We start from the raw sequence: 14243 nt of genomic DNA, 5'->3' as shown, positions 1-14243 counted from the left end.
TAGCTTTTTGACAATTTTTTCCTGCATTAGGAATGCCACCTAAAAAACGAGCAGCGACCCAGAGATCCCCGGCCAGGTGGGTCGGGATGAAACGTAATCGTCGAACAGCTCAACTCCGGGAACGAAGTCCAAATCACACGGCCACACCTTGGACAGATCGAATAGCCCCTGCAGAGGGGCAGCCACAGCCTCCTGAGGAGGTCCCTCGATTCCCAATCGCTAATACACCGGATAACCCGGGTGAGTCTTGCAATTTTTTGTTGGACCAAGCGGCATATTTACCCTTGGCTTTACCTTGTCAAATTACATCTACATGCGATGATATTGGCAGTCATGTCCCGCTTAAACTCAAGCAAAAAATATGGGAGGGGGGATTTATTGATCTGTCTGTCCTACTCAAATCTGCTACGGAATTGGAGCAATTTGAGTCCCACGGGGATTTACAACTTGTCAATGGCAAGCTATGCGTAGTCAAGCGCCAACTTAAATCCTTTTTGAGCATAGAAAAGTGGACATCAGCCTTCATGATTTACATGAGCATTGTACTTCAACATAGTCAAACGGCCCAAGAAATGCTTAAGTACATGCGAGATATAAGGCTTGCAGCTAATCGTTCACAAAATTGGCAAGTATGTCGACCAATTCCGACTTCGTAAGGCCTCCAACCCTGCTATGTCTTGGGGCAAAATTCACAGCGAATTCTGCTTGATGTACATAAACAACCAATCAAATTTCTCTCATCCCTAGAAGGTGTCAAGCGGTTTATAGGTGTCTCAATATATCAAGACTTCCTATATCTTACCAATTATTTGTTAAAATTTTTCGTGCTTTAACATCAGTATGTCGCTCGCCTTTTTTTTTTTTTTTTTTTTAAATCATGTCTTATTTTTTCAGCAGCCTTTTCATTGGCATTTTTACGGTTTGAGCAGTCAGTAAGTTTTGTCATCGTCGATTCCACAAGTTTCTCAAAACCAGCTAGGTCAAGCGTTGGTATTTTCACATAGGTCCAAGACCAACCAATCCGGCAAACCCCTAGTTTGTCAAATTATCTGCCCAACACTACTTAAGGCATATTTATAGCCCCCTCCCATAACTTATATATTGTTCTTTTCATGTGGATGGCACTCCTACGACCCGTTTTCAGTACCTAGAAGATATTGGCATGTTGCCCATAGTTGCATGATAAAAATTCATGGCTAACCAGGTTAGAGATTTGTACATTGGACACAACCATGTCATCAAGGCTACTGAGATTGAGTTGTTCCGAACAGATGGCACTCGTCTGTATGTCGGTCCTGGGAAATCATTTATTTCTCAACATTATCAAGCGGCCTTGGATTTTTTTTCTTTTTCTTCAAATGTCAAGGTTTTTCTTAAATACCGCACAAGTAATTTATCATTTCGTGCTTGTTGCTGTTTGCCAATTGTGCGTTTACTGTAATTTTTGTGCAACTCTAGTTTCAAGTACTGTGGTTTGGTCAAATGACTTATTCTTATCCATGTAATTCTTTATTGTATTTTGAGTTTCACTCAGTTTTTAATCCGACAAGTTTTTTGTGGGGGACATTGTTGCAATGTCTGTTGCCGAACTGGGGAGTCGGTAATGGTATGTGATGACTGTTTCTGCTACAAAACCTGGTTGTTTCCCCCACCTGCTTCTAAAGCAGGGGGCAATTTACAGTACTAAAAGTCGTACAAGTTCAAACAAGTAAACTAATAGTGGGGCCACCACCGGGGACGGTTGGGCCCACATCCACCTCACTTCATTGAGGGGATGCTACAGTCTGATGCATGTTTGGGGCTTATGTCCAACATGATAATGTACATACCAGGTAGCACTGCAGGAGACAGGGTGAGAAGGGCGGGTCTCGCTTACCTCCTTAGAACGCTGGCGTCCGTTCAGGTCTGGGCACTGAATGTTTTACTCGCCCCCCCCCCCCCCCCCCCCCAGTGTACCCATTACAATTTAAATTAAACTGGCTCACTGGACGACTCCCCAGTTACCCCACAAAATTTTCACATGCGGCCGATATTGTCCATTTCAGTATATCTCGAATGTGACATTGCTGTTATATGAATAAATTGGTAAGCGTTCCTTGTGTCTGTTGTTCACTGCAATGAGTCATGAACTGTTATTACAGCCAGTTTTTTTGGTTTTTATCTATCAGGCGGATTCTTTAATTAATCAGGTTTACTATGGATTACTTGGTCAATCTGAGCAATATATAGGGATCAGGGAGGGTGTGTCGGAACACAGGATACTTAGTCCTTTTCAACACCTTATCAAATTAATCTGTAAGCAATGTTTTAAATGTTATCAAAGAAGAATTAAAGATGAACAATGTAGTTACGGCTATTTGGCGATGTTGACTGATGGTTACACTCTCTACCCGATCACCATATAGCGGTCAAGGAAGGTGGGACCGAACAAGGTGACATGGATACCTTCTCCTCCACTCCTGATCTCAACTTTACTTATTCAACGAATCGATTTTTGACGTGCTCTGCATTTTATGTTTTCATAAGATTTATGGGATTAAACATTCTTACTTTCACTTCATAATGGTCAACTTACCTTGTAAACAACTTTAAAAGAGTATCAGACAAAACGAGAAATATTCTACTTACTACTACTGCTTGTTGGTGCTTTGGTCGTTGTTGTTGCTGTAAATAATGGAATACAAGAGTATTTAATGTGAAAATTGAAGGTAACCTTGGCTGCTGACAAATCCGACAGTAGGGCTGATTGATATATGACTATGGGTGTACATACAACCCAAACAGTTTGAACGATACATCTTGAAGAACGTTAACTGAAACCAGTATACCAAGGGTTTTAACTTTAAAGCGATTGTCATAAAATATGATGGAACTTTGCAGCTTTATCGATGATTCCGTCCTTCTTTTGTGTCTATTTTAAATGTAAAGTCCACTATTTAATTCCTTGAGCTAGAGTGTTATCCATATCATGAATTGTTAAGCAGTGACAGGCATCTGACAAATAAATTGAATTTACAGGCCTCACAACAGTCCCTTTTAAAGTGACAAATGTCAATAGTTGGTGGACGTTGTAGTAACCTTATTTGCAAATACAATCTGCAATGAAGAGGAGTGATATCAGAATAGGTGCATGCCAATTGTTAACTACTCGCTATTTAAAATAATCAGGTTTACTATGGATTACTTGGTCAATCTGAGCAATATATAGGGATCAGGGAGGGTGTGTCGGAACACAGGATATTTAGTCCTTTTCAACACCTTATCAAGTTAAGGTAGAGATTGATAGGTTGATGCTAAAAAAAATTAACCATCGAATTTTTTTTATTTTGATATATGTTTATGATGAAGCTTCGATATAAAACATAATAAAAAATCAATGTAGGTAATCGACCTTGTTTTTGAGAAATATGGCGATTTTAACAACACCTTCTTTAGTCCTTGTAAAGCGTAAAAAGTGAAGAAAAATAAGTAGAGAGCAATATACAAATAGAGCTATAACATTTTTATTGTAAAAAGGATCATAACTTGTCATATATGGTTCCAAACAACCTTTCACATAATTGTATATTACACATCAATTTCAAGTTCAGCAATCATTATTAACATGCAACAACATTACTTCAACAGAGCTACATTGGCCAATTACCTTAAAACAGTGCACAATATTTGCACACAGGGTCATACCTTTGCTTAAGCTGCAAAAAAATTACCCATCAAATTTCTTATTTTATTTCATTAAGTGGTCAGTCTATTAGTAAGTAAAATATATGAAAAAAAATATACACCATAATGGGGTTCAATATGGAACTAGCAAAAAATTCCTAACCCCATCCCCTTTTAACAAACTACACATTTTCGTAAGAAAAAGGGTTATTAAAAGATGTTGTAAACAATCCATCAAAAACAGCTTGCTGAAATTCGAAGATTCTTTGTAATACCTTTTTTAAATTAATAAATATAATACAGAAAGTATGTATTTCAAATTTTAGCTTATATTTTGTTGTAGTTCTCGTTGTTGACCTTTGTGCACTTACACTCAGAATATAGATTTATCATACGTCATCATATTTGATGATTAATATTAAGAGTTTTCTCAAATAAAAATCCCCACAAAAAATTGAAATACAATTTATATTTGTTAAAACAAATGTCTCCATTACATCCCAACCCCTTTAATATACTGCATGGTATGGAGGAGAAAGAATGAGCAGGAACATAGACGTCATGAATATGCACTCGGTGCATTGAGAAGAAAGATTCAGCCAGCAGAGATAAACTACTGACCTTTTTATAACTTAGAATGTTTAAGCATTCCCAAATTACCTCTTTGAAAATTGAACATGACAATAAGAAGGTTTCTATAAGCTATTTCAGGGGCGGATCAGGAATTGAAGTTGGGAGGGGGGTGCAACTGTATGAGGCAGGGGTCTGGGGGCCGCCTTGAAAGGGGGGGGGCGATTCCCCAGAAACTCCTGGATTTTACAGATTTTTTAGGGCTTAAAATATGTCTCCTATGTAGTCATTTTTATTATTTTCTGTCATTTTTAATAAGGTGAAATTAATAAAATAACGCAAATTTTAAGGGTTTTTGGAAAAAGTAGCCGTTCTCCCACTAAAAGTAATTCAATAAATCAAAAGATTTTGTCAGACATTTATTTCTCTGAGAGTGGAGGAAATTATGGATTCTTTTATCGTATATATTTCTCTAAACAAGAGACCACGATTTACTTTAAACTTGAAAATTTTAGGGGGGCTCGCGCCGGTTGCCCCCCACCCCACCCACTATATCCGCCAATGCATTTATGTATGTGCTCTTGCGATTGACCTTTTTGCACTCACAATGATTGCATTAATATTTAGTTATTTTTCATACCTTTTTTTTTTATAATAACCAGACACGATTACCTATTATAAGAAATTGATATGATTATACAGCATAGTGCACCAAATATGTTTAAATAACAACTTTATATTTAATATCAATGGAAAGATTTCCACCCAATCGACCCATGGATTGATTGTATCTTGTTTAACGTCTCTCTCGAGAATTTTTTACTCATATGGAGACGTTACCAAGACCGGTGAACGGCTTTAAATTTAGGCCTTTGCTCGGCGCTTACGGCCATTGAGCAGTGAGGGTTCTTTAGCGTGCCACATCTACTGTGACACTGGGCATCCGTTTTGATGGTCATCTCCGAGGACCAGTGACATTCACACCTGATGCTGAGCGTTTGGCAGTATATATGCACTGAGTGTGTGTAACGGGGGGGGGGGGGGGTTAGAAAATGAGAAATTCAAACACATTGATTAAAGTTATAAAATTGGTATTTTATTTTCATTTAGAAATGTTTACTGATTTTGATATATCAAAAACTTAGAATAATCAACAATGACACTTCCTCTATATTTATACAATATTATTGTCTTTAAAAAAGACATGTAATACATGAGTACATGTACTTGTTTTCCATTAAATTCACACTTTAGTATGTTGCACAATATATCCATTGCTCTGGGCTCACAAATACATTATTGATTCTATCCAAGTCCCACATTTTGCAGAAGTTCTTGAATTTTCTCTGTAACCTGTGAAGTTGTGGGGTCCAGGGGATATGACATCATCAATGTAAATGAAGTACCTGTTATAAAAAAATATATTCTGTATATTCAAATATTGAAAAAAAGATGAATATCTAATATACTAAGAATTGTCTTTATAAATGTCTGGTGTTAAAATGAAAAATTCTATCTTACTAAGATAGAAAATATTGTACCTTTCTTGCTGATTTTCATGGCAAATTGCTGTTGAAGTTGTTGGCTGGAAGCCCATTTCAACTTGCACTTGTCCTTAGGATGATGCTTAGAAAAAAAATCATCATAATTAATATTTGCACAGTCAGTATTAATCATTAATTATACTGTGTCAGACAATGTCAATTTTAAAATCGTGTGTCTCAATGCATGTTTAGTGAACTTTAAAATGCTGATATATTGAAAATTACACACATAACATGTATTTTATTATGTTAATTTTTAAAATCTTGTCTGAAATCAGTATTACATATGTAACACTACATGTATGTTAAATGTGTGCAGTGCAGCAATGTGAACTCTTGCAGTAGTAGTACATCTGCATGATTGCTATTTATTTCATATTGTTATAGTTACCTTCTATTTAAACTGTACATACCCTCCCACCCCCGGGTCCTTAATGAGGTGAATAAACATCATAATTATCATATTACAATATGAGATGACAGATATGTTTTCATAAACTGCCAGTTCATTCTAATAATATCAAAACAAGTCAACTCTAGATTTATCAGACCTGTCTCCTTTACGGAGTGTGGGTCAAGAGAAGGACATCCATATCTTATTTTCATACAATACATTTATTTGCCTATGAGGGGGGGCTTGTGATTTTACAAATATTTTAAATAATGTTTTGTAGACCTACATGCTTGCATGAAACATGAAACCCCAGATTTGAGATATCTCTTAGGTCAATGAAATTTCAAGATACTAGAAGTACTATCATTTATACCAAAATAGAATTTTAGTGCAACACCCCCCCCCCCCCCCCCAAAATTGTGAGAGCCCTATTTTTTTTTCAAATCTGGCATATACATGACATCCATTTACAATTACATGCACATGTAGGAGTTATATTTTGGGCACATATGGAATACATAAATGCACAAAAAATGAAACAGCTCCAAATTGTGCGTTTATAGATGTTATTATAAAATCGCGTTGTGAAATAGCAGAGGAAAAGTGGGTTGAATACAAATTCAATTTGTCATTTTTTTCACTTACCAAACGAAATTATGATTTCGTTGTCCACGTTGAATGCATCCATCGAATTCCTCTTCTCAGAAGAAACTTTGTTTAAACTCTCAATGACTACATAAACAGTATTGAAACTCGCAGCACTCGGACACCACGATCACGCTACATCAACAACTTTGTTTACGTAGCGCAGCTATGCATGGTGGTGAATTTCGTGAGGTAAAAAGTGCCATTCTGCACGGACGAAACATTTAGTCCACTATTATTACATTGACGTATTCCTAATCTAAACTATGGCCAAATTTCGTCGAGACGACCCTCTCAATCATCGATTCAGTCACAGCAACTTGTACTTTCGGAACCCCTTTTTGTTTTTCAACTACTCTATGGCGATGTACGGAATTCCGAAAAATAATTTCACGTGAAAATACACGATTTTTACTGATCACGTGGTTGCTATCGGTCTCTACCTTAATCTGTAAGCAATGTTTTAAAGGTTATCAAAGAAGAAGATGAACAATGTAGTTACGGCTATTTGGCGATGTTGACTGATGGTTACACTCTCTACCCGATCACCATATAGCGGTCAAGGAAGGTGGGACCGAACAAGGTGACATGGATACCTTCTCCTCCACTCCTGATCTCAACTTTACTTATTCAACGAATCGATTTTTGACGTGCTCTGCATTTTATGTTTTCATAAGATTTATGGGATTAAACATTCTTACTTTCACTTCATAATGGTCAACTTACCTTGTAAACAACTTTAAAAGAGTATCAGACAAAACGAGAAATATTCTACTTACTACTACTGCTTGTTGGTGCTTTGGTCGTTGTTGTTGCTGTAAATAATGGAATACAAGAGTATTTAATGTGAAAATTGAAGGTAACCTTGGCTGCTGACAAATCCGACAGTAGGGCTGATTGATATATGACTATGGGTGTACATACAACCCAAACAGTTTGAACGATACATCTTGAAGAACGTTAACTGAAACCAGTATACCAAGGGTTTTAACTTTAAAGCGATTGTCATAAAATATGATGAAACTTTGCAGCTTTATCGATGATTCCGTCCTTCTTTTGTGTCTATTTTAAATGTAAAGTCCACTATTTAATTCCTTGAGCTAGAGTGTTATCCATATCATGAATTGTTAAGCAGTGACAGGCATCTGACAAATAAATTGAATTTACAGGCCTCACAACAGTCCCTTTTAAAGTGACAAATGTCAATAGTTGGTGGACGTTGTAGTAACCTTATTTGCAAATACAATCTGCAATGAAGTGGAGTGATATCAGTATAGCTGCATGCCAATTGTTAACTACTCGCTATTTAAAATAATCAGGTTTACTATGGATTACTTGGTCAATCTGAGCAATATATAGGGATCAGGGAGGGTGTGTCGGAACACAGGATATTTAGTCCTTTTCAACATCTTATCAAGTTAATCTGTAAGCAATGTTTTAAGTATGGTTCCACGTAAAAATCAGGCAAAATCGCATTTTCGTGATAAGTCCATGTTCACGAAATGAACCCAAACTTAGCATACTAACTCACCGTAATATGTTTGGCAAATATACAAAGTAGTTTTGATTTATTTCGCCTGGTTCCAAAATTATGGACAGATAATTATGAACATGGAGAATTCACGCTTAGTGCAAATCTATATAAAACACTACTTGTAATCCCTTTGAAATCTAAAAACAGCAAAGCAGGTATGAAAATATATCATTATATAACATTAAACAAATAGAAAAGGCATGCTCTGAAATAAAAATTTTTTTTTGAAAGTTTCAATATAACATTTTAAAACCTCTCTGAATGTTTCGATTTTAATGCAATTTCGATTATCGTTCTTGAATTTAACCTCGATGATCGCTAGGGGCGCTGCTTTGTCAACACACTAAGTGCGCGGAATATGGCGGATCCAAAACTGAATGCCGTGTAGGACAATATTCCGACAGAGTGTGAACTACCCTCAAGCCTCCTCTAAAGGAAACGAATATATTTACCTTCGGAGAGTGTCAGAAATACATTGATGTATATGGCGTCACTGAAGATAGAACGTGTGTGGAGCAGGCGACAACGAAGACCGAGCAACATATCTTATATGACATGTCACCAAGTCGGCGCATTCCGGTAATTTCAAATGGTGTGATTTACATATTTAATAAGTCAAAATTCGCAATATTTATTATTCATGTTATTATTAGCATAAAAATCATAACGAATGTTGTATTATACAATGTAGCATTGTATGAGACGACTGTGTGCTGATGACACCCACTCCCTTGTTTCAAAAAGTCATACTTTCAACAGTTACGCTATGATATGTTTTAGGCCTAGGCTAGTCGACGGCATGTTTCATTTGTAATGGTCTGCAATAATAGCAGACATCTACGTATCCTCCACACTAACGCCTCTTGTCTAGATAGAAATGTAGATTATGCCTAACTGAGGATCAGTAGGAGTAGGTATCATCTCAAAAGAGTGTGGTTTTATGTACTTCATGTAGATTTCAGTCGAATTTGCATATAAAAATTTAAGACATAATATAACTTTGTGAGATGCAATGTGAAGTATATAATGTGACCAAATTATTTACAAGTCACAGATAGCAAAGTGGTTAGGTATCAGGATTAGCATGCCGGAGGTACCGGGTTCAAATCTCAGAGTGGATGCGATTTTTTTCTTCAATTTATTTTATGTACACATCATTGTTTTTTCCTTCAAAGTGTTCTATATAAACACACACAAATTTTTTAAATATTATTTCATATGCACAAAATCATTTCTTTTAGTGGTCACCATTCAGCTCTTGACAAATCGGAATTCATATTTTGAAAACATATGCATACTATTAGATATATCAAAGAACATATTTAGGGTCTGTAATTTTTTAAAGAATTCCATTTTATTGTAAAACAATTCATAATGTTAATTATATCTTGACATTTTTATTAGATATCTATTATATTACTATTTAAAGTCTGCCTCAATCTGATATGGTCATGGGGACTGGTTAATGTATGGGTTCTTGAATTTATATTTCTAATAATAATATATAAATATAACAAATATCAAGTCATTTAGCTAATGTATATTTCTTTAAAGTTTTCATACCAGCATCATGGAGTGTCATTACCATCACTACATGCATTGGAAACCTCTGTGGTAAATACATGTAGCACATATGTACCAATGAATCTAAAGTGTAAATGTTTTATAAACCTCAAACTTGGTAGATCAGTATAATATTATATAATAATCCTGATATACAAGCACTATATGACCCCTTCTGATAATGAGGTCAAAGTCAACCAACCCCCAACCCACCATTATAGAAAAATATTGGTCACTCAGAAACCCGACTCAAAACCTGATACAGCTGTTGCCCTGAATAGTACCCGAACCTACTTGTCACTGATTTAGAATATTTGGAACACCTTCTCAATGCCATATACAAGTTTCTTTAGGCATTTCTTGTTTTCAAAAGTTTTATATGCTGTTTTAGTATTTTATTCTTTCTAACTACATGTATAATTTAAAAATCAATGTGTACTATGACTACTAGGCTCTGAGTCGTGTACTTTAATTGAAAGTTTTATGATATAAAATGTTCAAACATTCTCAAAAACTAGAGAAATATATATTATATACATGTATATTGAGGAGAGAAAAATAAGTAAATTCTTGTGTCCTGAAAATCAGTGTCTATCTTATTGTATTGTAGGTCTCTGCAAAACCCAGGGATATACTTAAAGTGGTAACAGGAGGAAAATCAATCAAACAAAGTGAAAGTACAAGACACTATTACAAAAGGAAAGCAAAGGACTCCATAAATTCAATGTTGAACATCAAGACAGTCTAAAATATTGAATCCAAACAAAATATCAAAACTCTATGAAGAAATAAATGACAAATTGTCAAATAAACATGAAAGCATTCTTATATATGGTGTTTTATTCAAATTATTTCAACTGAAATTCCTAATGTACCTAAATTTGAAAGGGAAACAACTTATGAAAAAATTAAACACCAATGGGTTGAATTGTGTAATGAAGTTGTGTTGACATGCAAAAATACATGTATAATGTGATGCATCATAGAATAGCTCAAATGGTCTATTTTATGCAATTATTGGGCTCTTTACCCACCCCTTTCTGGATGGAGAAGGTAAATACACGAGTCACAAAACCTCCATTCCCACCCTTATATTTTTTTCTGGATCTGCCTCCGTTTTGTAAATATGTTCGTAACAAATATATTTCTGTGCTCATTTGTTCCTTTATCATGTTTATGCCTTGTTTGGGGTTACACTTTTAAAAAAGTATGATTTTGAAATAAAATTTTAAGCTTCAAAGAACTCTTCCGCCTACATCTTTCAGTATACAGTTTATAAAGGATCTAAACTTACAAGTTGCAACTGTTAAAAAATCTTATAGATAATGGAATGTATTGATGAAGTAATTAAGAATTCATTTTCAATTCACTTTACAGACACTAATATCTACATGGATTATGTAAAACAGTTGTTTTGTCATCTGAAAGCAACCTGTAATCATACTTGGTAAAATATAGTGCCATAGACATGATAAATGAGTCAACTTACATTTTTTAAACTACATTATTGAATTTTAAAACAAGCCCATTTCTACATTACATGTATTTTCATAAAATTATATAAAGTCAATATAAACTGTCCAAATTTTACAATATTAATGACACAAATGTCTGCAGTTTCTGTTCTGATTTTTATTTTTTCCTGAACAAACATATATATTATACGACTGTAAAAACGTACATTTCACTAAAAGTTTTTGTTCCACTCTTACAAAGGATTCATAAGGAAATCAAGTGCTAAAAAGTTTTATTTTAAAATTTGAGCCATATCATGTTTCTAGAATTGTTAACCAAAGTTTAAAATGTCCAGATGCTTTGTAATAAATGTATTACATTTCATATTACACAGAGCAAAAATGAATTCAAAATGATTTTTCAAATAAAAGATATTTTCAATGAATTATTTAGGGTAAAACACAAAAGTTGATAAATTATGTCTTAATGTTTTATCATAGGATTCCCTTGAACATGTTCAATGTATTTTCAGTTTTGTTTTTCTAAAGATATACGTTTTTAAAGAACATGGGCATTCATTCTCTTTATACATGTACTTGGGACTAAAATGCCAATCTCTTGTTATTCGAGCAACCTACAACGTACGTCGTTGACCAGCCTCACAAGAGTTGTTGATAGGTGAATTTCAAAATGAAAAACAATTGCCAACCAAGCATTTTTTCTTTAATCTGTTAATTACCCACAAACTCACAACTATCCAGCCAAAAATACTTGTAAGTTAAACTCTCCATTCAGTGTAAAATATCCTATAAAGACCGGTCTAATAAGTTGTTTACAAAAACCTGAGGAAATCTGAAAGAAATGGGTTAATAATAAACGGACTTTCGATCCCGACCAAAAATGCTATGCATCGTTTCTTGCATTTACATCTATAGACATATCATTGTGGTATGTAAACACATAAAGAAGATCATTTTAGATATTTATAAATATGATAATTACTAGAACATGACAAAAAAGTGTGCTTGTTGAATAGTTTGTAAGTAAAAGAAAATTTTAAAAAACGAAAATATATTATTTTCCCGCCATTTTTCACAATCTTCATATATTTTTTTCCGAGTACAGTAAAAACCTTCAAAAACAATATCGAGTAAAAATTATTCAATAGCATGTACTTTATCCGTCTAATTATAAAACTTTTTTGAAAGTGTTTGCTGTTTCGAGAAAAATGGTCTTAAAGTTGGAATGTTTTTCCGTTAGAAAATCCTTTCGTTAACTACAGGAACGGTTACCATGGTAACACATAACAAATACTCACTATGATCACAGAAATTCGTAAACAGTAGCCTTCTTCTTCATTTTATATAAGCCATTTGAAAATGTATGATCTTTTCATTTAACAAAACCTTTAAGAATAATAGCATTTTTATGAGTCAATTTTGGTCAAAACATGGGTATTCTATTTTTAGTAATACAGCTCTGTGAAGGTGCGTCATATGAAAAAAATATTATGACCGAATGATTTCCTATAAACAATGTTACTATATATATAAGTATCAGCTCGATCCCTGACGGTCCACTTATCACCCTCTGCCTGATTTTTACAAGGAACGATACTTAAAGGTTATCAAAGAAGAAGATGAACAATGTAGTTACGGCTATTTGGCGATGTTGACTGATGGTTACACTCTCTACCCGATCACCATATAGCGGTCAAGGAAGGTGGGACCGAACAAGGTGACATGGATACCTTCTCCTCCACTCCTGATCTCAACTTTACTTATTCAACGAATCGATTTTTGACGTGCTCTGCATTTTATGTTTTCATAAGATTTATGGGATTAAACATTCTTACTTTCACTTCATAATGGTCAACTTACCTTGTAAACAACTTTAAAAGAGTATCAGACAAAACGAGAAATATTCTACTTACTACTACTGCTTGTTGGTGCTTTGGTCGTTGTTGTTGCTGTAAATAATGGAATACAAGAGTATTTAATGTGAAAATTGAAGGTAACCTTGGCTGCTGACAAATCCGACAGTAGGGCTGATTGATATACGACTATGGGTGTACATACAACCCAAACAGTTTGAACGATACATCTTGAAGAACGTTAACTGAAACCAGTATACCAAGGGTTTTAACTTTAAAGCGATTGTCATAAAATATGATGGAACTTTGCAGCTTTATCGATGATTCCGTCCTTCTTTTGTGTCTATTTTAAATGTAAAGTCCACTATTTAATTCCTTGAGCTAGAGTGTTATCCATATCATGAATTGTTAAGCAGTGACAGGCATCTGACAAATAAATTGAATTTACAGGCCTCACAACAGTCCCTTTTAAAGTGACAAATGTCAATAGTTGGTGGACGTTGTAGTAACCTTATTTGCAAATACAATCTGCAATGAAGAGGAGTGATATCAGAATAGGTGCATGCCAATTGTTAACTACTCGCTATTTAAAATAATCAGGTTTACTATGGATTACTTGGTCAATCTGAGCAATATATAGGGATCAGGGAGGGTGTGTCGGAACACAGGATATTTAGTCCTTTTCAACACCTTATCAAGTTAAGGTAGAGATTGATAGGTTGATGCTAAAAAAAATTAACCATTGAATTTTTTTTATTTTGATATATGTTTATGATGAAGCTTCGATATAAAACATAATAAAAAATCAATGTAGGTAATCGACCTTGTTTTTGAGAAATATGGCGATTTTAACAACACCTTCTTTAGTCCTTGTAAAGCGTAAAAAGTGAAGAAAAATAAGTAGAGAGCAATATACAAATAGAGCTATAACATTTTTATTGTAAAAAGGATCATAACTTGTCATATATGGTTCCAAACAACCTTTCACATAATTGTATATTA

General features: G+C 34.5%; 1 protein-coding gene and 1 long non-coding RNA gene across 2 annotated transcripts in view; both read right to left on the bottom strand.

Annotated features, from left to right (window-relative positions):
* LOC125667017 (uncharacterized) overlaps positions 1–14243 on the bottom strand; it is a 104245-nt gene that overhangs the window by 18682 nt on the left and 71320 nt on the right. The window contains exons 26-28 of the mRNA XM_056154073.1: positions 13302–13337; positions 7596–7631; positions 2629–2664 (exon numbers count right to left, since the gene is read on the bottom strand). Coding sequence (XP_056010048.1) covers positions 2629–2664; positions 7596–7631; positions 13302–13337 — 108 coding nt within the window. The remainder of the gene's footprint in view (positions 1–2628; positions 2665–7595; positions 7632–13301; positions 13338–14243) is intronic.
* LOC125667062 (uncharacterized) lies at positions 5589–7404 on the bottom strand. Its single transcript, XR_007367003.2, has 3 exons — positions 6817–7404; positions 5775–5859; positions 5589–5639 (listed from the first exon to the last, which is right to left on the bottom strand). It is a non-coding gene; the product is annotated as an uncharacterized LOC125667062 (long non-coding RNA).

Source organism: Ostrea edulis, chromosome 2 (genome assembly GCF_947568905.1).
Source record: "Ostrea edulis chromosome 2, xbOstEdul1.1, whole genome shotgun sequence".
NCBI lineage: Eukaryota > Metazoa > Mollusca > Bivalvia > Ostreida > Ostreidae > Ostrea > Ostrea edulis.
This window is presented reverse-complemented; position numbering and strand designations above follow the sequence as displayed.